Genomic DNA, 26320 nt, shown 5'->3' on the forward strand with positions numbered 1-26320 from the left:
GGCCCGACCTGGTCTCATTGACAACAAACCGCGGGGGGCGCGCGCGCCCGGGCCGCGGGGGCGGGGCCGCGGGCCGGCCCAAGATGGCGCGGGGTCGGCGGCGCCCGCCGGCAGCGGCAGCAGCCTCCGCTTGAGCGCCCGGGGCGGCGGCGGGCCCTGCGCCATGGAGGGCGGCGAGCTGGCCGCCGAGAGCATGGACACCCTGACTGAGCTGGGCGACGAGCTCACCCTGGGCGACATCGACGGTAGGCGCCGCGGGAAGGAGCGGGGGGATGGGGTGGAGACGGCGCGCGTGGGCTCCCCACGCGTGTTGGGGGTAGCGCCCGGGTCTCCCCGCGCGGGCCCGCGGCTGCCGGGGCAGGAGGCGTGGGCAGGTGGTCCTTGGATCGTGCTTCTGGAGTGTTCGGGGTGGGGGCGCTTCCCACGCGGTACGGGCTGCCACGGGCGCGGCGGGAGCGGGCATCCCCCTGTGCCACCATCCCGGGTGGGAACAGGCGGGGCAGTGGAGCCCGTCCCGCCGGGCAGCGCCCGCCTGGGAGCGGCCACGCGTGTCTGCCCTGTCAGGGGAGCGCTTCTGAGCGACTTTCGCGGGGCTGCCGCCCGCCTGGAGTGGAGGCCGTAGCCGCAGGAAGGCCGTGGGGGTGTGGGGTCCGAGCTGCCGAGCCCGCCCTTCCACGGTGGCCGGCGTGGGCAGGGGTCGGGGAAAGCGCTGCCCCCGTCCCCCTGCCGCTGACCCGCGGGGCGAGCGGCGCTGCCCACGGTCCCCCCGTGTTTCCTCGTGGCTCCTTTAAAGTAGGTGCTAAACGGTGGCTGAGGCTGTGCCTCCACTAGTGCCCGTGGCAGGCCGAGCCTCCAAGCCCTCCTGCATCCCAGCAGCTCTAACTGCTTAAATTTCCCATTTTCCCTGTCATCCTAAAACTTTACTGCATCGCTGGCACAGCGCAGACCTGTGAGAAAACCCCTGTTTTCCACCGAAGTGCAGCGAAATGAAGCGCCTGCGTGTGACGCCTATTTTATGTGTATTTTTGGCGACACCGAGCAGCTCCTGAAAACCCCATTTAAAATGACATTTCTCGGTGTGGTCTATGCTGTAGGCTGGTGGAGATGAGCTCCTGCCTTAGCTCACTGCTCTGCTGGGCTGTAATCCCAAACAGAGCTCAGTTTTGGCAGTGTCCAAAATATCCTTGTTTAGCAGCTGGGAGATGAAATTTTACCAGTACTTTTAGGCTTCTAATTGACACTGATTTGCCACATAGCTTGGGGTGAAATTTATACTCCTTTTTTTCTTTGATTATAAAAGAAGAATGTACCTTATGAGAGTGCAATGGGCTTGGTTATTGCTCATGAAGTTTGATAGTGCACATTGGAGGAGGTGTTTGCTGTTGTTTGAGCACCACGTAATGAGGTCTCAGGTTCCATACGGAAACTGAGAGGAATTGATAAACCCAACAATGGCTCTGAACTGAGGTGTGCCCTGGGAGGTGTGATTCAGAGCCATGAGTAACTTAGGAAAACGAGCTTCACTTTCCTCCCCACCTCCAGGGGTGGATTTTCCCGGGGAAGGCAGGGGAAGAACGTGACAATCCTGCTTTTTTTGTGCATCATCATGGATTCATCTCAGGGTTTGAAATTTTCCATGGGTTTTCATTTGGTTTTAAAGTCGTCTTGTGGGTGTTCCTCTCCTGTTCAGACTGAGGGGGCTCCTCACTGCCTGTTGCATGGATTTTGGTTTTTTGTGGTGGATGTGCTCTGGGATGTCACTGCTCACTGGGCTCATACTTCCAGACAGGGCACAAGAGTGGCACAAGAGGCTCTGCCTCTTGCCCCGGCACAAGCTGTTCCACCAGCCATGGGCATCTCCTGCTGGCGGGCAATGCTGGGCAGCATCAGAGTTCAAGGTCTGAGTCTCTGGGAGGTCAAAGCACATCAGGGTTCAGGATAGAGTTTGTTTCTGTCTATTGAGGTTGAGGTCTCTGCTGCTTTGTTTTTCTCAGAGCACAGCACCTCCAGGAGTGTGAGGAAGAGCAGCCTCTGTGCTGGAGAGCTGAGCCACTGCCTGGGAGAGGCAGCTGCAGCCCAGCCCTTGCCTTTCTGCCAGGTGTTCAGGCCCTGGGCAGATGAAAGTGGCAGAAGCCCTTGGTGGGCTCGGTTTTGGTTTTGTAGTACCTTGTTGACATTTTTTAGCCTTGGGTTGGGCTGGGATTTTGTTCTGCAGTAAGGTCACTCTGCTTTAGGGCCTGAGATACCTCTCTGGCACAGACGGTGCCAGTGCTCTGGTGACACTTGGTTTATCACTGATGGCTCCAGAAGCACCTGAGGTTTCTCACAGTCAGTGTAGATATTCTGATTTCTGGGTAGGCAAAAGTGTTTTTAAAAGCAGAGATTTAGATTTTGGGTGTTGTCTGTTTCTCTTGCTTTTAATTTTTTGTGTGTGGTTATTAGGAAAGCTCTTGAGCCCTTTAAAAGAGGTGGGTTTTAATTAAGAGTGCCAGACTTCCTGGCAGTCTTAATTCTTAAAAATTAAGTTTAAGACTTCTTGCATTTAGTCAAAGTTAAGTCTGTCATAAAGATGTGATTTAACTTATGAGAGCAGGAGTAGTTTTTAAAAGAATCTGTTAAATCTGCTGCATTGAACACAACATTCTTTAAAACACAGTGCTTAAAATTTTGTTCTTATGCTGGAATTTACTCTTCCAGAGCAAATCTCATCTGATTTGTTTATTCCCTAATTATAGTTGTGTTGTCTGATAGTGAAATAGCAATACCATCAAATGCAGAGTTTGGGAAGTAGTCTGGATTATCAGTTTTATTGTAGTGAGGGTTATTTGGGATGGGCTTAGCTGAAGTCAGTTGGAATGTGAAGAGCTGTTTAATATCCAGCTAGATGTTGATCTTGAAACAGTTGAAACTTGAAACAGTTTTGTGAAAGCCAGTTAAAGCAATGCATTAGGAAAAAAAAAATCTTTCATTCCTCTAGTGAAGAGTGGAGACAAGGGTTTGGTCCACCTGGTCCCTGAGGGTGACTGCTGCCTCGTGCTGGGGGAGCTGTGCGTCCCCATTTAGTGTCAGGTTGTGAACAGGTCAGGAGGACACATCTCCTCCCAAGCTCTTCCCTCCAACAGACTCCAGTTCTTGAGAGCAGTGGTCATGGCCAGAGCTTAAATGTGTGTCAGGGTGTGGAGGGATTGCTATCCAAAGGGAAGAGTGGTAGTGTCACAGAAATATGTTGAAATGTGTGTTGAGGGAGCAGGAGGCTTGGAGGAGGATTCATCCCTTTGCTCTGTTTCAGACAAAGGAGTGTCAGACAAATTAATTGGATAATGTGTGGGTGGCATTTCAGAGAGCTGAAAAATTAATAGCCCTCCTATTGCTGGGATATAATCCATGGAAACTTCTCGTCAAAAGTTTACTGCTTCAAACCAACTTCATAAATCACAGCAGTGACATCCTTTGGGGTTTGTGAATGAGAAAGGTCCTGGTGTAAGAAGCCTTTTGCTGTATTTTTTCCTATAAATAAGAAATCTATTTTTTGCTTCCTAAACCCATATTTATTATTTTGGTATAATCTCTCTTAGGTTTGTGGGTCCCCTCTTTTCCTGTTTCCAGAAAGAAAAGATAAAGGACTTTCAGAAAACCATGGAAGAGCCAGTGCAGCAGGGACAGGTCCTGGGATGGGGAAGAATGTCTGATTCCTCATGCCACTGCCTGCACACAGATCAGGGAAAGCATTCACATGTCTTAAGGTATTAAATTGGATTAGATGGAGGGAAGAAGAAGCTCTGCTTGTGAGCAATGATCTCTTGGTTGTGAAATGTTCACCTCTAGGGGAAAGGCCTATAGTGTTGCAGTAGGAGCTTCTTGATGTGGGTTCATAAAATCCTGGAGAAGGTGGGATGGAGAAAACCTGTTGTGCAGTGATTGCAGGCATAAAACCAACAGAAAAAGTTATTCTGATATTTTAAACACATGCATGGATTTATCCTGGCACAGTTTTATAAAGTGGTGTTTCCTTTTATGGTTTTTCCCCAATTTTTGTTATGCTTGTAAGTAAAAGAGAGATAAGATGAATTCTTATCCTGTCTCTTCCTTTTTCAGATACTCTGTGGGGCAGTACAGACAGGGGACTTGAAAGCTCCCAGAAGTTGGGTGGGAGAATGGTTAGTGCTGGAATTGTAGAGGTGCTTGGTTTTTTCCTTCTGCAAAGATTAGACTGAAGGGGAGTGATGGAACAAGACTAATATTTTAGATATATATTGGAGGTGGTTTTAAATTCTAGTCTGTGCTTGGATCTTCTTCTCTGGAAAGTGTTGAGGGAGGGTCTTACTTTTTGCCCTGAACAGCAGCAGCAGTACTTTGTTGCTGGCCACATCCTGGTCTCTCTCTGGAGGTGTTGCATTGGTGTGACGTTCTCTGAAGGTTTTGAAGGACCCAGAGCTCCCTTCTGTGTACACGCACCATAATTCCATGATGTAAATGGCAGGTGTCAAAGTATGCAGGTGACAAAATAGCGTTGAACAAATTTTCTTCTGTTTTGCAGAGATGCTGCAGTTTGTCAATAACCAGGGAGGAGACTTCACAGACCTGTTCATGGATCCCTTGTCCAGCACTTTCCAGGGCAGCAGCAGCGGCGGCAGCAGCAGCGGGACCCTGGAGCCGCAGTTGCAGCGGCCCTACAGCCAGGTGCAGCTGCAGACCTTCCCTGCACCCCCTGCATCCCCCCAGCTCCAGAGCCTGCCGGTGAAAGCGGCGCAGACGGTGCCTGCAGCCCCTCCTCGCTCGGCCCCGGTCCTGCAGCCGCGGCCCTCGGTGCAGCCTCAGCTCCAGCAGCAGGCCGTCATGATCACACCAACCTTCAGCTCTGCTCCCCAGACCAGGATTATCCAGCAGCCAGTCATCTACCAGAATGCAGCCACAAGCTTCCAAGGTAGTGCTTGAGGTGCTCAGGCTACAGGTGTGCCTGGTGCACACGAGATTCCAGGATGCTCAGGCTCTGGATGTGCTGGTGCACTTGCAGGAAATGGCATCACTGTTCAAACTCCAAGTGCATCCTCAGCCATGACAAGCCTGATGATCCTTTTCTTGTGGTGCTGCCTGTGGGGTGTCCCTTCTCCTACCTGTGTGGCTTTAGAGTTGGGGAGCATGAGAAATTGTCAGGAATTAGATCTTAAGTGTTTTTGTGCAACCTCTTACTATAATTGTTGTCTTGCTCCTCTCCTCCATCCTGGCCTTCTGCCCTATGGCTCTTGTGAGGCTTGAGAAAAGATGTCTTAAAACATCATTGTTGGCAACCCTGTCCTTCCACTGATGGGTATGCTGGGCAGATCCAGTCTATCCCACTCAGCAGTCTGGAATGAAGGCACATTTTATCTACCAAACTATGGAGCTCAGTGCCTGCACTGAGCAGACACACCTGTAGGAATATTTAGCAATCTTCCTTTGTGAATGCTGGATGACTTGATTCTCTTCAGTAGGTTTTGATTCTTTACATGACGGATAGGATCCTATGGTCCACCAAGAGCAGGGGGAGTGGGAAAGTGCAGTTTGGATGGCCTGTATAATGCCACTGGAGCAGAGTCCTGTGCTGTCAGCCTAAAGGGTTTTGGCTCCATTTTCTCTTAGCTGATCCTTGTGCCTCCTGGAAAGCTGCTATTCGAGGTGCAGTGCCCTCTTGCAGAAAGCACCAAAGCAGCTGGACGTTTCCCAACATGTGGGATGTGTTAGATTAATGCTGCCTACTAAGAAGCAGTGGAAAGAAGAGGGGTGATGCTAGGAGCATTTCCAGGCTCCAGGAGGGGGATGTGTGTCTCTTGACCATTTCTTACATCTCTTCTGCTTTTCAGTTCTCCAGCCTCAGGTCCAGAGCCTGGTGACATCCTCACAGGTCCAGCCGGTGACGATCCAGCAGCAGGTGCAGACGGTGCAGGCCCAGCGAGTGCTGACACAGGCTGCCAATGGCACCATCCAGACCTTAACGCCTGCCACGGTCCAGACTGTTGCTGCACCACAGGTTCAGCAGGTTCCAGTAAGTAAAAATGCAGCATGATGGGGGGGATCCAGCAGAACAAGAAAGTGCTTTTGTGAGTCTGGTCCCCTGGCTTGTCTGGGGAGAAGTGGTGAAGCTGTAGGGCTGGCGATCCTGGCTGGGATTGCTTCTGCACAAATGTTTCTAAACCTGAGAGGTTTAGAAACCTGAGAGATTCTAGCCAGCCTGTGTCCCAGAAGCATTTTACTTCATGCAGGTCATATGTGAGAGTTCCTGGTTGTGAGATGTGATGTGACTTCTGGGAAATGCTCAGCAACTGTTTTCAGTAAAACAGTAACTAAATGCAGTCTAAAATTATTTTTTAACTTGGTACTGCCAAACCCAGTTGAAAACTACTTGAACAGGCTTTCTTTGACTTTCGCCGCCTTCTTTGCATATCCATCACCTCTACCACATCTTATAAGGACTTATAAGGATAGTAGAATGTGTTCTTTTAATTCTTCTGTCATGTTTTTTTAAAATAGTTTTACTGTTTAACAGTGCCATGTGATTTTTTTTCACTCTTGTGCATCTTTGTATTAAAGGAAACTGTTTGTCTGTGAGACTCAGTATGACAAAGTTGCTGTGGTTCAGTCGTATTATGCCATCTCTGGTGTTCTCAGAATCAACAAGATATTTGAAAGAAATAAGAGCAAAATAACTTACAGTGGATTTTGATCTGCTTGATGTTAAAGGCACAGATCCTTTTAGTGAAATTGCAGGGAGAAGCTACTATGGGTATTTGCCAAAGCAGAGTGTCCTAGCTGTGTTAGACTGAATACTCAGACAGTTAATGTAGAGAGCTAATTATAGGTGTAACTGGAGAGGGGATTGCAGCTTTTCCATCAGCTCTTTTGTGTTTTTATATACTTGTTTACTTCTGGGGACTGATTTGAAAACCACTGTCCCAGTTGTTCCTCTGCCCCACTCTATCCAGTGCTGTTCAGCCTGTCTCCTACTCAGGGTTTGCATTGGAAAGCATCCAGGTGATGCAGGGTACAAGTCAAAGGAATACTCACCTTGCTCTTTTGCCAGCCACTGAGTTGTAAAGCTATTACAGCTCTGTCAGTGATTACCTTTGGCTACTGAGATCAGCAGGGAAATATGAGCCTGCTCTCCTCTTCACCTGTAACTCTTTTCAACCTAGGTTCTCGTCCAACCTCAGATCATAAAAACGGATTCCCTGGTCTTGACAACCCTGAAAACAGATGGCAATCCTGTTATGGCTGCAGTACAGAACCCAGCACTGACAGCACTCACTGCTCCCATTCAGACCACAGCTCTGCAGGTACCCTTGGCTGTCCTTCCATCCCTCTCCTCACTGATGTCCTTTCCTATGAACACAAGGAAGAGATTTGTGCCTTAGTGTTCTGCAGTGGCACAGACAAGAAGGGGGTTTGAGGGCTGTTGTAGACACGTCCAGGGCAAGTAATACCCTGTTTCTGTCAAGGGTAAATACACAGATTGTATTGTTTGGCTGCCTTCCCATGGCCAGTAAGCAAAGATCAAGGGCACATTTCTGTTTAACTTTTTCTGGTACTACGAGGAATATGACCTAAAAACTCAGTCTAGTTTTTAACTTGAAGCCAAAAGCTAACTTGCTTGGAATACCTGTGGAACTTTCTTTTGCCTCTCAGTAGTGTCTAATAGTAGTATATTAATTGTGACAACTAATTAAACTGCTTTTCAGAGGGCATTTGCAGGGAGGATTTGTCATAATCGTTGGAGGTGGCAATTGTGCTTCATGGCCTCCACTCCTAATCAAGTCTTAGAACTTTATGCCCCCAAAGAAACATTCATTATGGTCGTGTATGTTCTGAACAGATATCTTTGTATAAATATTTACTGGGGGAGATAAGCTTTTCAGTGTGGATCTAAATTTTGACTTGTTTTGCAATAGCATGGTAGGCTTCTTAGATACTTATTAGCAGCCAGGCTAAAATCTTCAATAATCTGCTTGCTTTTAGATGGTGTTTTTACACAACTTGAGGCTTACGAGGTTGTGTATATCTGAGGCATGTTTGAACACACTGAAATTAGGTGGATATTAGCCAAGGAAAGGTATAGGACCTAAATTAACTTATTTGTCAAGTTCCAGCTTGAAGTGAAACTGAATTAATTTTTGGTATCCCAATTAGAAGACTATTTCAGTCAAAATTGTTTCTGAAATTGCTCATTACTAGTTTATTCTCATGGCTAGCTGCTCTAGGCTAGTTACTATGTTTGTCTCTTGACAGAAATAACTCTTACTCTCCATAGCTACTTGCTTCCCTGATCCTTGGTGTAATTCAGAGAGCACATGTGCCTTTCTAAATCTCGCTTTGCTGGATTAAGCAGTCTGAACTTTCTTTCATTACAGCTGTCCTAGGAGCCCCTCTGTGCAGCTGTTCTGGTGGGATTCATCATTTTTTATTTCTGAGTACATACTGCCTTAGTTTGCTTAGATGGTCTGTCCTACATCTAGATGCCCAAGTTTGAGCTTTCCATTCTGCTGTATATCACTCATTAGTCTTAGTTCCTCATATTAAGCCATTTTTATAGCTTATGGGTTGTTTTTTTTTTTCATCTAATGAAATTCAAATCAATTTGAACTGTGTTCCTCAAGCCAAAGGTTGTTTTTTCATAGTTGGATCCTTTCCAGCATTGTTGTTGCTTGTGTCATTGGAAGTAGTGTAGGCTGTTGCTGTTTTCATGACTGTCCAAAGAAAAGGTGGATTTTGACACTTGGAGTGTAAAGATTGTGGGAACAAGGAGGAGCTTTAGTCCCTTTCTCTATTTAAGTGGATGAACAGAGCATAGTACTGGCAGAAGTGTTGATGTGCTTGGAGAGCAAGAGATGTTCCTATTCCACAGTGACCAGTGTGGGAGCCAGAGTGACAGATTTTTCCTGTGTTGCTGTGCCAATGCTTGTGCCAACCAAGAAAGACGGAAGGATTTTGGCATCTCACACATTTTCTGAGCTGTACCAACTTTTCCTGATTCCTGTTTATTCCTTCTTTTGCCATCATAAACCTTATCTAAATTGGCTGATTGCTTTTGACACTTGTTATGCCTGGTCTTTGTAGACCCTTGTTGGGAGCAATGGGACCATTTTGACCACAATGCCAGTGATGGTGGGACAAGAAAAGGTGCCTATCAAACAAGTTCCTGGCGGTGTCAAGCAACCTGAACCACCCAAAGAAGGAGAGAGGAGAACAACTCACAACATCATTGAAAAGCGCTACCGGTCATCCATAAATGACAAAATCATTGAGCTGAAGGACCTCGTCATGGGGACAGATGCTAAGGTAAAGATGGGAGATAAGTGCAAATGTGGTGTCACAAATACTTGTCTGCAGGTGCTCATTTGCTCTACCAAATGAAGCATTTGGTACATGCAGCTGTTAGTGGCATGTACATGTGTGTTGGGCTAAGACTGGTGAGAATCACTTGTGTTCCATATTGTATTCAGGAAGGGTCATCTGTAAAATATTAATTTTACTATGCTAGTGGTACTGTTTCTTGAAAATAAGCTATACCTTATGCATTTGTTCTTATATTAATTAGGTCTAACTTAAAATAGGCCCTCTAGCTAGAATATCCAAGTGGATGTTTTGATAACTCTGCTAAACCAGATCTTGCTTCAATTAAGTTTCCTTTTCCATGTGACTGCAGTAAGGATGAGGGTTTACAGATCTTTCCAGTTTATTTCCTGTAGACACTGAGCTGTAAAAACTCCTGCTTGCTCAAATACTGGAAGCTTTCTTGCACCACATATTCAGGGTTTGTTCCTACTTGCTTTACCTTGTGCTGGTGAGGCAGGCAGTAGAATTCTTGATACCTCCTGTGCCTACTGCGCAAATCAGTGCACTAGTGAAGTCACCTATTGCTGGAAGTGGAAGCTTTTGAAAACGTGTGTTGTGCAGTGGCTTCATAGTACTTTTGGCTTATGTTTAGAGGATAAACTTGCCCACTGCTGCTGGAAGCAGGGATTTGCAGGGAGATGGCCAAGTGAGTAAGGCAAGGAGGGAACTACTTATCTCAGAATTTATCGGTGATCAGGCTGCTCGTTCTGTCCCAGAATTGATCCACTTCATTTGCAAACTGTCGTGCTTTCAAAAGACTATTTCTGGCTGAAACCTAGGTGGGAAGTCCATTGTAACTTGGATGTTAATCTGTCTCTTGAACTGTTCTAAAAGATCTTAGAGAGACCTCATCCTTGTCCATCTTTGATACCTTGCCCACAGAGCATGCTCTGCTAATGGCTCCTTTGCAACTGCTGAGAGTCCTTTATGCTCTTTTTTCATCACATAATACAAAGGGTTGTGGTATTCCTACAGGCAGGAGTGATCCTTTGGTGCTCTTAATATAAACTGTTTTTTTGTGCATTTAATTCCTTACAGATGCACAAGTCTGGAGTCCTGAGAAAAGCCATTGACTACATTAAATACCTGCAGCAAGCTAACCATAAGCTGAGGCAGGAGAACATGGTTCTGAAGCTGGCTAACCAAAAAAACAGTAAGTTGTGGAGGCTCTGTAGCAGATGGGAGGCAGTCAGCATGGATGTAGGATGTATCTTGTAGTTTCCTATCCTTCACAGAGGTTGTATTGATAGTGGCCAGTGTTACTCCAGATGACTGAGCCAATCTGAGAGCTACTGACAGGAGTCAGGATGGAGAAACATGTACATAATGCACTCTGATTTTTTTCAGAGCTGTTGAAGGGCATTGACCTGAGCAGTCTGGTTGACAATGATGTAGACCTGAAGATTGGTGACTTCAACCAGAATGTGCTGCTGATGTCTCCTCCAGCCTCTGATTCAGGATCTCCGGCTGGCTTCTCTCCCTATTCCATTGATTCAGAGCCAGGAAGCCCTCTCCTTGATGATGCAAAGGTAGTTGTGACTTTAGCTGTCAAATTCAAGCTATCTTCTTCAGGATATTTAAGAGCCAGAATTTGAGTTCTTATTCTCAAGAGTGGAACCAGCAGACATCTGGCAAGCTGATTTGCAGGGCTTAGAGATCGTCTTTAAGGGTGAGGAGGGTGCATGTTTGTGTTTTATCTTTCTTTAAATTACTGAGACTATTTCCTGAGCTGTATTACCTGAGCCCTACCTTTAGTTGCTGGAAGAACTGTACTTATCCTTCAGCCCCTGTACACTCTCTGTGGACTTAGAATGCATGTTCATTACTCAAGAAGCCCAAGGCTTTCCAGGATATGTATGTCCAGTGAGTAAAGCAGAAGAACTTGGAAATGGTTGATGACATCAGTTGTGGTTTATGAGACCATAAGTAATCAGAGTAACAAAAAGCTGTTAGCTGTATTGGGCTTATGGGTTTGTTTTATGGATACCACAGAAGTGGGTTTTCTGGGAGATCCTCAAAAGAGTAGGGGCAGCAAAGGTTAATCCTAGCCTAACCCAGGGATACAGTCACAGTTAATACTTGACATGACTGAACACAGAAGGAAGTTGGAGACAGTCAAATATTTCAGCCTTATCTTATTAACTTAAGAAAAGCTTTACTGGAGTTCTTGCTGATCTGGAGCTCAAAAGTAAATTTATACATGTTCTGTTTCTCCTTCTTCCCTACCCCTTCCTCGGCATAAACATTTTTTGTGCTCCAGAATGGTAAACATTGGGGTTTTTCTCCTTTTTCTCTCCATTCCTATTCCCTTGAAGGTTAAAGATGAGCCTGACTCTCCTCCTGTGGCGCTTGGTATGGTGGATCGCTCTCGAATCCTCCTGTGTGCTCTCACGTTCCTTTGCCTTTCCTTCAATCCACTGACGTCCCTCCTGGACGCGCGAGGAAGCCCCGAGTCCGACAGCCTGGTGCGCCATGGCTCCGGCAGGAATGTGCTGACCATCGAGTCAGGTAAAGGGCTGGCATGGTTTGGGCCATGGGGATGTCCAGCCTTACAGTCTCCCTAAAAGCCACCTGCAACTGTGAAGGCTGCAGGTCACAAAGTGAAGGGTGGCTGTGGTTTAGCGGGGTGGGTTTGTGTGTTCAGGGAGTTGTACAACCTTTGTTTAGTGGGTGGGGAGGGGCAGTAACTGTGGGGCAGGGCATGGAAGGAGAGCCAGCTTGGATGTGGCTCCAATTCACATCCAGTGTTCTTCTTGCATAAAACCAGCCATGGTTTTATGGTGAGGTAGAGGTGGCACCTATTTGTAGCCCAGCAGCTTGGGTTTTTGGCATAGAGCCTTGAAAAGTAGTTCAGGGTAAGGGGCGTCTTCCTGTTTCACCAGTCTTTGAAGCATGTTCACTTTGATTTTAAAGTAACTGACTGATTTTTGTCACTTAATCATAAAGTATTACTACACTGTTGCTATGGAGTCTTGCAACTGGGCTTGTTGATACACTCATTCCCTAATATTCATAGTTAAAAGTTCAGCTTAGGAGAGGGTGGGGGGATGCTGTAGGCATGCGATTGTTTTCCTGACTGATAAATATGGTTCCTCAGCGTTGCTTTGTAAATTTGACAAAGATTGGAAAATGATACTGGAGTATTGAGTACCTGTGAGTGTGTCTTACAGAAAAATCAGAAGACAGCTCTTGGAAAACTAAGTGCTGATAATTTTTTTTAATACATCAATCTTGTTAAAATAATCATTTAGTTGGGAATGTTGAGGGTTGGAGTTTGGGTTAAGAGGTGTTGGTATAGGCATTTCCTGATTGAACTGCACTCTTTGCAAAAGCTGATTAAACACGTGGCCAGCATAGCAAGCCATCCATTGGAGTCTACACTCGTTGTATTGCCAGGCTTTTGGTGTCCAGGTTAGATTTTAACTTTCCTTTTTGGGATATCCTTTGTAGATGCAGCTGGTTGGTTCGGTTGGGTGATGCCCACCCTAATCCTGTGGCTCGTGAACGGAGTGATTGTACTGAGTGTGTTTATAAAGCTCCTTGTGCATGGAGAGCCAGTGACCCGGCTGCACTCAAGGTCCTCGGTCACCTTCTGGAGGCACCGCAAGCAAGCGGACCTGGATTTGGCACGGGTAAAGTTGACTCGTTGTTTTGCATCAAATGCATCTTTTAGATGGGATTGTGGGTAAATGTTTCCCAGTGAGGCAGTGGCACTTGTAAGATACTGTGTTCCTTGAGTGGATCATCCTGTGTGATTTCAGAGAAGCTGATGCCAGGTTGTTCTGAGCAGATTACTGTCCTACTCAGCTTAAGTTAGCGAGGCATGGAAGCAATGGAAGAGGCTCCTAATTTCTGTCCTTGTTGCTAGCTACTGCATCTTGTATTAGTTTCTGGCAGCAACATCTTGGGTTTTGTCCAGAATCTGGCCCTCTGCTTCATCTGTCTGCTGTCTTCTAGCCTCTTGGAAGTCTTCTTTATTGTTGAGGAAACATTATAATATAATACCGGTGATGGAGAGGGACGGGGAGACTGACTTGGTGATCAGAATCTGATTTTATTGTGGGATACAACGCTTATATACTATTTCAGGGAGACTAGTAATCTGTACTACAGTGATTAGGTTAAAATCACATACACAAATTTAGGCATGTAACAACATCTCTTGCTTGCAGAGTTTAATGGGATTTTCTTTTTCCACTAAACCCACTTGATTTAATCTTCTTGCAATCTAGGTCTAATTTTCAAAGTTCCATTTGCTTTTGCTAAGGCATCCTGTTATCAAATCTCTTATGTTAACCAGGTCCAAAGTCCATCATCTGTCTTGTGTCCTCCAACATCCCAACATCATAACATTACATGCAACATATTGTTGAGGGACCCTGAAATTTCCATGGTGTTTGACAAGGCAGGAAGCTCTTTTCATCTAGTGCTGATGTGTCTCACAGGGAGTACAGGATCAGAACCACGTGTAGAAAGTATATTTAGGGCCAGATTTCAAGCTGGTGTAAACTGTTGTTATGTTTTCAGTTTCTATGTTGATGTCCCTCTGCTAAAGATCTTGTCCTGACTTGCACATGAGTTTGCCTTGCTCACAGTGCCAAGGAGGTCCCAAAGTGTCTCTGATAGCGATCTTTGTTGCTGAGCCTTTCGTTGTGTTATTTGCAGGGTGATTTTGCTGCAGCTGCGTCAAACCTGCAGACTTGCCTGTCAGTACTCGGGCGAGCACTGCCAGCTTCCCGCCTGGACTTGGCCTGCAGCCTGTCCTGGAATGTGATCCGCTACAGCCTGCAGAAGCTGGCCCTGGTGCGGTGGTTGCTGAAGAGGACTTCTCATCAGTGGCGGGCAAGGGAGGCCACTGCGGGATTCGAGGATGAGGCCAAGACCAGCGCTCGGGATGCTGCCCTGGCGTATCACAAGCTTCATCAGCTCCACATAACAGGTGGGAGCAGAGGTGGCAGATCTGCTGTCTGGTTTTCCTGAATGAGGAGATTCAGCTGATCCTGGAGCATAAAGGGAGAGCACTACAGCCTCTCTCCTCTGGGAGGGCTGCTGTTAGAAATTAGCCTGACAAATTTTAGGAGGCACTTAATAAAACACAACAGGTTCATTAGTCGATGGCAGGATTATGTGACTGGGATTTCAAATGTTTAGTTTCAGTGCTGTTTAGAATTATAATTTCATCTGCAGCATCTCAAAGTCAGATTAACTAATTAATTATGGATTTATTAGATTGTTGAGTGTAATTTTTTTGTAGGCCATGAAGGTCTTTTAGGGAAAAGGACTCAGTATTGGTTTCTGATCTTGTGCTTGTTGCTTTGACTTTTGATTTTATGTCAGGAAGTGTTGAGGGTCTTTTTTTTGCATCATCATTATTTACTGGTTGATTAGTCTTGTTTGTGCACTTTTTACTTCTAGTGCTGGTGGCAACAGCTATTGGTTGAGGCTTATTGTTTGGTTTAGTTGTTGGTTCATGCAATAAAAGAACTCTGTAAGAACAGCTGAAGCAACAGCAGTGTAAGCTTCTCTTATCAATAGGTTCTTGTTGTTTCTTTAGGATAGTAGCCCTGCAAATTGTGATAGTATTTAGTAGCTGGTACTACTGATTAAAAATTAACACTTTTCCTTCTCCTGCTGGTACAGGTAAACTTCCCTCCAGCTCAGCTTACTCGGGCTTGCACATGGCATTGTGTGCTGTGAATCTGGCTGAGTGTGCAGAAGAAAAAATCCCACCCAGCACAATGGCAGAAATCCACCTGACAGCTGCAGTTGGCTTGAAAACCCGCTGTGGAGGCAAGCTTGGTTTCCTGGCGGTGAGTTGTGTTATCTTCCCCGATCACACCCTCAAGCACAGATCTAGGAAAGCCTGGAAGCTGGCATTGCTGTATCTTGGAGAGGGCATCTACTAGCACTACAATTCTAATATGACCTGCAATTATGATATGATTTTTGTCCTTGGTGGTGCCGCTCTTTCCTCACTGTTCTCAATCTTGCCCTCTCCTTTCACCAGAGCTACTTTCTCAGCCAGGCTCAGAGCCTGTGCAGCTCAGAGCGAAGTGCCATTCCTGACTCGTTGCGTTGGCTGTGCCACCCCCTGGGACAGAAGTTTTTTGTGGAGCGAAGCTGGATGGTGAAGTCTGCTGCGAAGGAGAGCCTGTACTGCACGCAGAGGAATCCTGGTGAGAGACACTCATTTCCCAAGTGTGGGGCATCCCAGCACTTTGAGACATTCTCTCCACTCTTGTCTGGGACAAAAGTGGGTGTCATGATTGAGAGCGTTCTTTTATCCCCACCCTGCTTGTGGTTCTGATGGGTGAGAGGGCATGAGAAGCTGAGATGTCTCCTCAGCCTGCAGGGTCTGGCTTGCCACCCTTTGTATCCTATGCTGTGTCATACTGCTTGTGTCTTTATATGCTGGAACACAACCCAAAGGTGACCCTGAATGTCTGGGGAGTGACTTTGAGGTGACCAAGGTTTATCCTCTGCAGCGCAGTGTTGTCACTGTTCTGCTGAGAGGCTGAAGTGCAAGAGGGATCTTTGGTCAAAGACTGCAGCTTTACAAGGGGATTGAAAGGATAAAAAAGCCCTAAAACTTAGTCTCTAAATAATTCAATTAGTTTCTTGAGAATTTCCTTCTACTATTCTTCATCATGCTATTTCCTACATTTTGATTCTTCTTTCTGAGTGTATTGGGAGGTGTCTGGGACAATATGCAAGTTAAATTATTTGGTTTATCCTTCTTCTCTAGCGGATCCCATTGCACAGGTCCATCAGGCATTCTGTGAGAACCTGCTAGAGCGAGCAGTGGATTCACTTGTGAAGCCTCAGACTAGGAAAGAGGTGGCAGGACAAGAGGAGGAGGAGTCATGGTGAGTATGTGTGGCCCACTGGGCACTGCTGGCCGCAGCAGCAGGCTCTGAGGCAGAGCTCATAACCACTGACCAAGTGCTGTGGGGCAAAATGCTTGGTTAAGTCCTTGTTAAAGGCTTGGAACGACAATGCTAGTCTCACCACCACTGTTTATTAGCAGAGCAAGCTCTGCCTCTTGGTATTAAAACCTCTCAAGTCAAAGGTGAACCTGGGAGTGGTGGGGATTTCTGGTGTTAGCTGGGGTAATTCTGGTTGATTGCTCGACTAAATGGATGGCACTTTCTCTGCTGAGACAAAGTTTAATGTTCAGGAGAACAAAAATTAGTGTGCACCTACCTCTTCTATAGACCAGGACCTATGTCTGGGCCTTTTAGAGTGTGATGGTCTGGCAGGTCAGAGAGTGAACCCACCAGCTTGCTACTTTGTGCATGGGTGTTCTTCTGACTGAGTGTGACATCTACCTGCAGTGAAGAACCAAACAGACATGTGGCAAGAAGAGTAAAGATTATGTTGAACATAATTGTCATTGTCTCTAAGCTCTTTCACCAAATGAAAGGAGAAAATAGGTGGGAAACAGCAGCTTTTTGTATTGAACCATGTCCAGCTTTCTCCTGGACTCTGCAGGAAGCAGGAACCCAGCCTTTGCTAGTAATTCAGCACTGTTTCTTGCTGATCTCCAGATATGCTGGTGCCAGGCAAATGCTACATACATATATAGGAAGCTCTGTAAGGATCGTGTCCCCAGAAAGTGTGGGTAAAAGCCTCAGATGGGAAGATAATTCAGTTTCCCTACCTGTGTAGGAAAAATACTCTGTAGCTTTGGGTTTTTTCCCAATCTCGTCCGTTTCCTGGCAGAGAAGGAGCAACAGATTGGTTTAATTGCTGGTGATCAGATGCTGCTGTTGAGAGAAGGTAACAGGATTTGTATAAGGGAGGTGGGTTGTCACTATAGTTGTGGAAGTCCTGTCTCCTCACGGGAAGAACTAGATCTAGTACAACAGCAAGCTTTTTTGTCCACTCTAGGGGTGGGAGCTCAAGATCTTCATCTGTAGCATGTCCCAGTTAAATTAGGTCATTGCTGCATATGCTATTTTCTCTGACCAGTGCTGAGAACATACTGTCACTTCCATTCTTACATATTTGTATATGTGCAAATAATCAGAGAGGTGTAGTTCAGCCTCTTTTGGAGGCAGTCACTGAAAAGGAGCCTATAATCAGCTTGTAATGTATGTCTATGTTTGAAGTGAGCCTTGAGGTTAAATCTAGTTCTGTGCTGGTGGTCATGAAAGGGGAGGTGTGAAGCTGTTCCTCTCAGAGCATTGCTCTGCACTTCTATTCATGGGGTGGTCTCTTCAGTCCACCAGTGTTGTGTTACTTGTAGAGCTTGAACTTTCTGTGGGCTTAAAGGTTCAGCACTGTTTAAACATGACTTGTGAACAAAAAGTGCCTTGGTATTTTCTGTTTGACAGCATAGCAAAGATCTGCCTTGTTCCTTGTTTCAGTGAATTCTCGGGTGCTATGGAGTACCTGAAATTGCTCAACTCTTTCTTGGACTCAATGGGAAGTGGAGCCCCACCCTTTGCCAGCAATTCCGTACTCAAGTCTGCCCTGGGTAAGTCTGGCAGAACTGAAGCACTTTCAGATGCAGGATTTACTGCCAATACAAATTTCCTCTCCCTGCTGCCTCTCAAACTCTAGTCAAGGAGAAATGCAGTCCTTGGAGTGAGGCCTGATTGCATGCCAGTGTGGTACCACAGCTCAGACTGGAAGAAAGTAATTAAGAAGGCTTATAAATTTGGCTCTGTGTTATAATGCTGAGTGCCCAGCCAGGGACTGCTGCTATCTGTGTTGTTGGGCAATATTTTATTTCCAGTCTGAACCCTGTGCCCTCGCCTGAGAGCTTGCTCCTAGCAATGCAAAGCGAGAGGAAGGGTGGAGCATATAAACAAACACAGCAGCATTGCAGTTGAAGTACAGGAAGGGTTTTTTCCATTTAATTACCTATTGAACTGGGTTGCCCCCACTTTCACAGTGACTGTTGGATATATTCCTCAATCTCTAGAGACCTGCAGCCTCTGCTGTAAGCAAGCTCTGGGCATGTATTGGGAGGGCTTGTTTTGGTCCCTTGGTGTATATTTAGTGGGACAGCAAGGGCTGCAGAATCCCTCTGAGCCATGTGCTCATCTGGGCTGGCTTGGTAACAGGCTGCTGGAATATTTGTTTAGCTTGGTGTTGGTACAGACAGCACCTGGCAGCTCACTGGGATGCTGGTGCAGCTTTAGACACAGATTAAGTGCTGTACCTAAAATGTATAGAGCAAACATAGTAGGAAAACTAAATAATTATTTTTTTAAAGGGAAGTCTGTTCTTGGGTCAGTATTGCCATGGAATTGAAAAGCAGGTTAGAGTAGCAGAACATATGTCCTTTTGCCCTAAGCAGGCTTTGGGAAGTTTTTGAGGGGATGTTAAATAATGAAGGCAATTCTATAGGGAACCCAATGTACTGTCTTAATGGTGATCAGTGCCAATCATGAGTGTATATATGATTGGAGTTGTTATTTTGGGGTGGTGAGTGGAGATCATTGTCAGGAAGGAAGTCAACAAATTTCTAGACAAGATGGTGGAATACATTCTTGTTGACAAGATACAAACATGCCATCCAAAACTCTGCTTGCAGTCAGATGTAGGGTGTTTGCAGGCTGCCAAGTTCCTTTGTGTTCTTGCAGCACATTTCAGCATTCACATGGGTGGCTGAGTTCCCATGGGATCAGTTTGGGCTCATTAGCATCAATCCCAGAGGAAGGCACTGCCAAGGGCCTGTGATACCGGTCCGCTTCCCCAGGTGTGAGGGAGCCAGGTGCTGCAGGCGCTGGTTCTGTTTTGCAGGTCCCGACGTGGTGTGCCGGTGGTGGTCAGCAGCCGTGGCCATGGCAATCGCTTGGCTCAGAGGGGACGATGCAGCTGTGAGGTCACATTTTGCAGAAGTGGAGCGCATGCCAAAGTCCCTGGAGATGTCAGAGTGCGTAGGCCTCGTACGCTTTTCAAACTGCTGCTCCTTCTAAACAGGGGTGACTCCTTCCCCAGTGCTGTTCTGTAGAGTCACACCTACCTGTGCTCTGGAGCTGCATGTCTCTTGTGCTCTGCAAGAGCCAGTGTGCTCAGTAGTTCACGTGTAGGTCAAGGCTTGCAGACTGATAGTAAAGCTGTGGACTGGAAGTCACAGTCATAGTTGCTTCTTTAGGGATGTCTTTTGGCTTTGTTCTAATTGCATAGTCTCCCACCTTCTAAAATCAACCAAAACTCACATGATGATGGAAAGGATGGTATCACCATCTCTGTTCTTTTGCACTAAAGAATCTTTGCCAGCTTTCTCTTATTTCTCTGTTCTTTGTGTGTAGGTGAGGAACAATTGTCATCTTTTTTCTGTCTAAGGAGTGATGATATCTCTTGAAGGTGGGAGAGTGAAAGCTGATGCTGTAGCAGCATGACATGGTGTTGCTTGAAAGCCACCTGCTTTCTCTTTCAGGAATGCCCTGGTGAAAGCTACCTTCTACATGTGTAAAGCTATGCAGGCCTCTCTGTCTGGGAAGGCAGATGGACAGCAGAGCTCCCTGGGTCACTGTGAGAGGGCCAGCAGTCACTTGTGGAACAGCCTCAACATGAGCAGTGGCACATCCAGCACTGTCCTCAACAATGTAAGCATTGTAAGCCTGAGATAACACATGGTCTGTCTTGGTTGTAAGGTTGGTCTTGCTGCAGGTGTGTCGCTTCTCTGTTGTAGCTGCATTCTCCATTCACTCTGTGGATCATGGGATTAGAGGGGAGGCTTCTTCCCTATCCTTGAAAAAGGCATTACCATTGTTCTGTTTCTGCTGTATGGGGAAGCAGAGCCACAAGTACAGTGTTGTCTCCCTTGGCATGGTTGTCAGCTCTTGCTCCTCTTGCGCCAGTAGCTGTCACCCCTTTCTGGTGCTTTGACCAGTTTGAATTTGGCCCTGCAGAGATGGAAAGTATCCATCTCTCTCCTCCAGGTCAACTTGGTGATACCTGTAAAACAGGAAATCACTAAGTCAAGTTTGCTTGTTTCAGACCACACTCATGTGGTCTGAATGTTTGAATCCTCTGACACAGAAGTGTGACTATGCTGTGCTACTCCTGAGTTTGTGTGGGGCTTGTTTCTCTTCTTTCCAGGATTACATAAAACTGGAGCTTCCCTCCATGGCATATGGGACGTGGTTCTGGTCCCTTTCGTCGTTCTGGGTGGCAGCTGTAGTGCATTGTAGTTGCATTGCATGTTGTGGCAGTGACTGTGCAATGTTTCTGCAGTGCAGTACAGAGGCACTCTCTGTTCAGCAGCACAGGCAGAGAGCCCTCCCAGAGCCGGGAGCGGTGCTAGGGGGCAGCAGCAGATGGGGAAAAGGGGTTTGGCAGCTGCTGTCGGCTGTGCCGTGACTGCCTCTTTTTTTCTCTGCAGGTGGCACGGCTGTCTTTGCTGTTTTTCCACTAGTTAGTGTCACTTTTTGGGCAGGAAAACCTCTGCAGGAGGCTGTTTCCATGGGATCAGTTTGTGTTTGTTAGCATTGATCCCTGTGAAAGGTGCAGGCAAGGGCATGTAACATTGATGCAATGTGCCCTTGGCACATTTCCTTGTCTTGGTCCAGAGATGCCACTTGGGCAAAGTGCAAAGGCTTGCTCCCTTTGGTGCCTTGTGGTAGGCTGACACAGCGGGGGGAGGGCAGGGGAGCCCCACAGGAGGTGCTGTGGTTCCTTCCCATGGGCTGTGTCAGCCGCCATGTAGTTTGTTACTCACCCGGTGCTATGTGTTATTAAAAGCCTGTGCCTGGGCATCTTGGCTCTTGCAGATGATCCAGCTGCTGGCCTGTGACTTGCTGCTCTCGCTCCGCACCAGCCTGTGGCAGAAGCAGGCCAACGCCAGCCAGGCGCTGGGTGAGACCTACCACGCCTCAGCCCCCGAGCTGACGGGCTTCCAGCGCGACCTGGGCAGCCTGCGCAAGCTGGCCCACAGCTTCAGACCCGCCTACCGCAAGGTGATGGCTTGCCTCCCTGCCTGCTCCACCTCCAGCTTGTCTACAGCCCTTCGTGGGGTGATGGGAAGCTGGTGCCCTTGGAAACACAGGGTGTATCTGAGCTTGGGTGGTTTGGATACTTGGGGTGGGATGTTCTTCCACTACCAGCCTCTGTACTTTCTGTTGGTGGGGGATGAGGGAGGCTCCTGTGGGAGTTCAGTGCATGTGGGGAAGTATCCCCTTTAGTTTCTGCATGGAAAACCATCAGCACATGTGTATTGCCAAAACCATGGCATCCTGTCTATTAAGGTGGCTTCAGACTGGGTCTGTCCCTCTGGGGAGTGTGGAAGGAAGCTTCCTCAGCTGTGTTGGCTCTGCTGAGTAGCTGGAGGGTCAAATGCCTTCTGCATCTGTAGAGCCCCAGGTGCTTTTCTTGGCATTTCCCCGCTTCTCTTCAGTTTATCTACTTTTAAGCCTCTGTTGAGGAAGTAGAGTCTAATATTTGGACACGAGAGTTGTCCTGGTGTTGTCCAAACTCTAGATTCCAAAGTTTGATGCTGTTACCAAAGCACTGCACTAGCAGCATAGGTTGAGAATCCTGCCTGGACCACAGTGCCAAGTTTGCTCTCAGATTTTTCAACCTTGTTCCCTGCTCTCAATCCTCCCCCTTTCCAGGCCACTCACAGTTAGGTGTCAATTTTTTTTCCCCTTCCTCATGGTTGCCCTGACCTGCAAATTCCCCAGAGACAGGTGGAAAGATGAGGGAGGAGCGTGGAAATGGGTCTCTTGTTTTTGTCAAGGTGTCAGTGCTCTGCTCTTGAAATGTCGTGGCTGAGGGATGACAGTTCAGCCACAGCATCATCCCTGTGCCAGCCCACCTCTCATCTTCCATCTTGCCTTCCCTTCCAGGTCTTCCTCCACGAGGCCACCGTGCGCCTGATGGCAGGGGCCAGCCCGACCCGCACCCACCAGCTGCTGGAGCACAGCCTGAGGCGGCGCACGCCCCAGAGCAGCAAACAAGGTCAGCCCTGGGGCCCAGGCAGTGACCCACTGCATGTGGGACTGGGAGGGGAGGGGGCAGTGCTTGGGCAAGGTGTGGGGGCATAGATAAAACCTGCAGTGTCTCCTGCTGTGTCAGGATAATGAGCTGCCATCAGCCTGTGGCTCAAGGCAATGCTTCTGCCATGTTCTCTACAAGCCAGCTAACATGAGCTACGAGCCCTGGGCTGGAGGTGTTGGCAAACAGACTGGAAAACATTTGCCTTCATGAAGCTACAAGTGCAAAGAACTTGACAGTCTGGGGTTTGGAGCAGTCAGTGCAAAGGCAGAAGCTGGGAATACTAAACGGAAGAGCCAAAAGATGAAAGATATAAGGGAATGGGAAGCAGGAATGGCAATGTTGGGTTGAGTCCTAGGAAGTGAGCTGAAAGGAACTGCCTCTGTAGAAGACCAGACTGACAGTTCCTACATGACTCTAGCTCAGTGTTCTCCTCTGCTAGCCTAAAGGCCCTCAGGGTGCCCCCTGCTCTTGGCTCAGCCAGGGGATGCCAGCCGGAGAAGCAGTTGAGGGCTGTGTGGTGGGGTTTTCTCATGCAGGTGGTAGCTCTGTTACGGGTTTTCTCTCTTCATCGTTTGTCCATAGGTGAACTGGACACGTTGCCGGGCCAAAGGGAGCGAGCCACGGCCATCCTGCTGGCCTGCCGCCATCTCCCCCTGTCCTTCCTGTCGTCGCCGGGCCAGCGCGCTGTGCTGCTGGCCGAGGCCGCCCGCACCCTGGAGAAGGTGGGGGACAAGCGCTCCTGCAACGACTGCCAGCAGATGATCGTCAAGCTCAGTGGGGGCACGGCCATCGCTGCCTCCTAACGCCGGCAGGGGTTCCCTTTGTGCAAAGACAGCCTGGTTGAGCATCGGCCTGGACTTCCCTTCTGGACCTTAGAAAAAGTGCTAGGTTAGGGCTGTGCTGGTGGGATCAGGATAGGGTGGGAGAGGGAGGGAGGGTTTTGGGTTTTATTTTTTTCTAAACTTGCCCCAGGTTTAGCTTTACTAGCTTCCTTGCTTGTTCTCAGGCACTGCAGCAGGAATCTGTCTAGTCGTGGTTTTTGTCACTATGCCTGGGGCTGTTGAGAAGCGCTGCCCCAACACAAATCACCCGTCCCTGCTTGGGAGAGAAGCCCACAAGCCCACGACATAGAGAAGTGGCACATCCCGTGTCTGTCCTCAGGGGTATTTTGTTCCCTTTCCAAACACCTCTGCAGAAAGGAAATCTCTGGGGAGGGCAGAGGATCTGTTCAAGCCTTGTCCCATGGGGCTGCTGGGACCTAAGGCTGTTCCCAAAAGAGAGGGGAAGGCACCAGCTTTCCTTGAGTTGTGTGTCAGGAAACTGAAGCCCCCTAGACCCAACTTACCTAGGTGCTCTGGGAGTATCGCTTGGGGCCAGTACTGCCTGGAAAATTTCTCTACAGTTTTTATACAGGTTTTTTTATAGGAATGTTTGTGGCTTTACAAAAACATGGGGAACAATGCAGCAGATTTCCTTTCCCTTCTGCTTCATGCGTCTTTTCCTGTGATAGCTGCCTCCAGTTTTCAGCAGGGGGTGGGTTTGTGGCAGACTGCGACAAGCAGAGCCTGATAGAAGACCTTGGCATCCCTGGTCATCTGGTGCTGGGTGGCAGCAGAGGTGGACATGCAGTGCCCTGCACTTGGCATGAAGGGTGAATGCTTCTCTGGTGCCTTTTTGTTGATGCAGAAACAATTTTTAGAAACAATTTTTTTATGTTACTCAACTCCCAGTCCCAGAACTTGTCTTCAGGTGTTTCTCCTTACCTTCTCTAACTCCTCCACAGCTTCTGCAGGATTTGGAAGGCACTGGTTTAGGGTGCAAGTCTCCCAGCTTTGTTACCGTTGCTATTCCAAGCAGTTTGACTTGCAGGTGTTGAATTGCCTGTGACTTTCCAGGAGTGGGAGGTGGATTTGGGACAGGGAGAGAACGGTTCGCCCTCTTTCTCTCTGCCTTTCCTGTTGCATCTCTCCAAAGAAGTGCAGAGTGGTTGCCCTCTCACATGTGCATAAGTGGAAACCAGCATTTGGCAAGTGGGCATTGCTGTTCCTCCATGTGTACGGCCGGCATGTTCTCCATGTTGGCAGCTCAAAGCATTTAGATACAGGCAGCCATCCAAACCCATCCTGTCCCAATCAAGCCTGTACTGCCCAGCTCCTGCAAACTTGGACTGTTTTACAAGAAGCTTTTACATGTATCCAGCTCTTGCAGAGAGGCGTGAGCTCCTTCAAAATGAGAGGAGAAAGATAAGGGCTTGTGGTTTCCCTTTGCACAGGGTCTTTTGGCATCTGGGAGGGCCGTTTTGCATGCTGCAGTAATTGAACACAGGTAATGCTAGTCCTGGACTTGCCTGGCTTCAAGGATATGGAAACTGGGGCCAGGAGAAACCTATCTCCCAGCAAAGCCTGTTCCCAGTGATTGTGGTCTGTAGCTGTGGACAAAAGCATGGGGACCAGAAGGTGTTTGCCTACCTCCCCCACTTTGTTTGGGGAATGGCTGGTGGACACCCAGCTTCAATAGCCAGTACTGTTCTACTGGCTGGAGTGTCCCTTGCTTCCTGGAGTCGGTGGTTGGAGGGGGAGCTCATTGTTTGAGGGGAAGAGGTTGCTCTCAAGAGTGTCCAATCAGTGTAGGGGACACTCTGGTGGCAGCAGCTTTGGCTTTGAGCGGGTACCTTACGTGTGCAGAACAGCTCTTGATTTGTACACATTTTGATTGCTCATTGCCAAGTTCATGAGCTTACCAGTGATCCTGTTTTGGGGGAGTAGATTGCCTCCTCCTGACTTTTTTCCCCTCTTCTGTGGCTCTCATGCTGTCTTCCTTGTCAAGGAGTTTTTTTCCTAAAATACAGAAACTCCTTGCCTGTGGCAATCTCTTGAGTTACCTTGCATTTCTCCAGGTCTGCGTGCAGCACGTGGGCAGTTCTGTGCTTCAGTAAAATGGGAGGTGAGGCTTTGGGAAAGCAGTGATGCTGAGGTTTCACTTTGTCACTCATGGTAGTCTGAGCCCTGGGGGCTGGGCTGCAGGGAGTACTGGCTGGGCCAGGAGCTGGGAGAAGCTGTTGGGCTGATACCCAAATAGTGAATAGCATAAAGTACCAAGGGTTCTAGCATGGCTGGTATGTCTCTGCCCCCTCCAGAGTGAGGGATCTTTGCCCTGTTTTTTCTACACTGTTCAAAAATTTGCTGTCCATCTGTCCCTACAACTTTTTTTATATGTGTGTGTATATACTGTAACTTTTTGGTTTGTGGGTGGGAGGAAATTGTTTTATGGATTATGTGAAGAAAGTCTATTTATCCACATGGAGTTCAGAGTAGGGATGCTTTGTGATATGAGATGCAACTGGTGGTGGGGAAGTTCCCCAGGGAACATACCTGCTGTCTGAAAACCCTGTTCCAGGGCTTCTGAGCATCTGTTAACTAATAAAGATGAATGTTACCACCACCTCCCACCTGCCCTCTTTCTCTTAGCTCTATTCATCCCACCCAGCAGCTGCTCTTAAGCAGAGGTGAGCTTGAAAAGTCCTTTAGAGACGTAAAACCTCAGAGGCGCCTCGTGAAGCTGTCAGTCCTTTATCCGGATGACCTAGAGAACAGAACGGTACCGTTTGCAGTGAAAGTCCCTTGGAGGAGCAAGTGTGGTGTCTCCATGCTCCTCTGGAAGCTGCTCAAGAGGATGATGGCTCAAGCAGAGCCAAGCAAGGTGGAGCTGAGCCAGAAGCCTGCAATTTTAGGAGCTTCTCTAGGGGAGGAAGGCTGTTACCTGACCTTGCTTTAGAACAATGTCCTTTCGCTCCATCTCTTTGTTTCTCTGCTCCCCCTGGTAAAACTCTGTCAGAACCATTAAACTTCAGACAGAGGAGATCTGTTTTTTGTGCAGCTGCTTGAAGGGTTTTGCAGTTGGCCCTTAAAGCTGTGTTCCCACCACATCCCCCATTGCGGGGGGTTCCCCACACCCTGTGGGGGAGTGGGCTTTGAGCCCTGCTGCCCCGGGGGAAGGTTTT

At 47.8% G+C, this 26320-nt stretch overlaps 1 protein-coding gene across 1 annotated transcript; it reads left to right on the top strand.

Annotated features, from left to right (window-relative positions):
- The first annotated feature begins 23 nt into the window (after nucleotides 1-23).
- On the top strand, nucleotides 24-25761 carry SREBF2 (sterol regulatory element binding transcription factor 2). The gene is made up of 19 exons (XM_054631805.2): nucleotides 24-245; nucleotides 4538-4924; nucleotides 5841-6022; nucleotides 7170-7310; nucleotides 9088-9309; nucleotides 10405-10519; nucleotides 10714-10895; nucleotides 11682-11874; nucleotides 12817-12998; nucleotides 14032-14305; nucleotides 15007-15176; nucleotides 15374-15542; nucleotides 16112-16232; nucleotides 17736-17845; nucleotides 19120-19252; nucleotides 19760-19928; nucleotides 21096-21281; nucleotides 22170-22281; nucleotides 22903-25761. Exons 1-19 carry the CDS (start codon nucleotides 164-166, stop codon nucleotides 23121-23123), a joined length of 3351 nt encoding a protein of 1116 aa, XP_054487780.2. The 5' UTR covers nucleotides 24-163; the 3' UTR covers nucleotides 23124-25761.
- The last annotated feature ends 559 nt before the right edge of the window (nucleotides 25762-26320 follow it).

This window comes from Agelaius phoeniceus, chromosome 5 (genome assembly GCF_051311805.1).
Source record: "Agelaius phoeniceus isolate bAgePho1 chromosome 5, bAgePho1.hap1, whole genome shotgun sequence".
Lineage (NCBI taxonomy): Eukaryota > Metazoa > Chordata > Aves > Passeriformes > Icteridae > Agelaius > Agelaius phoeniceus.

What these genes read in the sequence shown, in the direction of transcription:
- SREBF2 (XM_054631805.2), top strand. Translation starts at nt 164, where the DNA reads ATGGAGGGCGGCGAGCTGGCCGCCGAGAGCATGGACACCCTGACTGAG. An exon ending in TCATGGGGACAGATGCTAAG is followed by an intron (nt 9,310 to 10,404) that starts GTAAAGATGGGA and finishes AATTCCTTACAG; the next exon opens with ATGCACAAGTCTGGAGTCCT. An exon ending in GCCCCAGAGCAGCAAACAAG is followed by an intron (nt 22,282 to 22,902) that starts GTCAGCCCTGGG and finishes GTTTGTCCATAG; the next exon opens with GTGAACTGGACACGTTGCCG.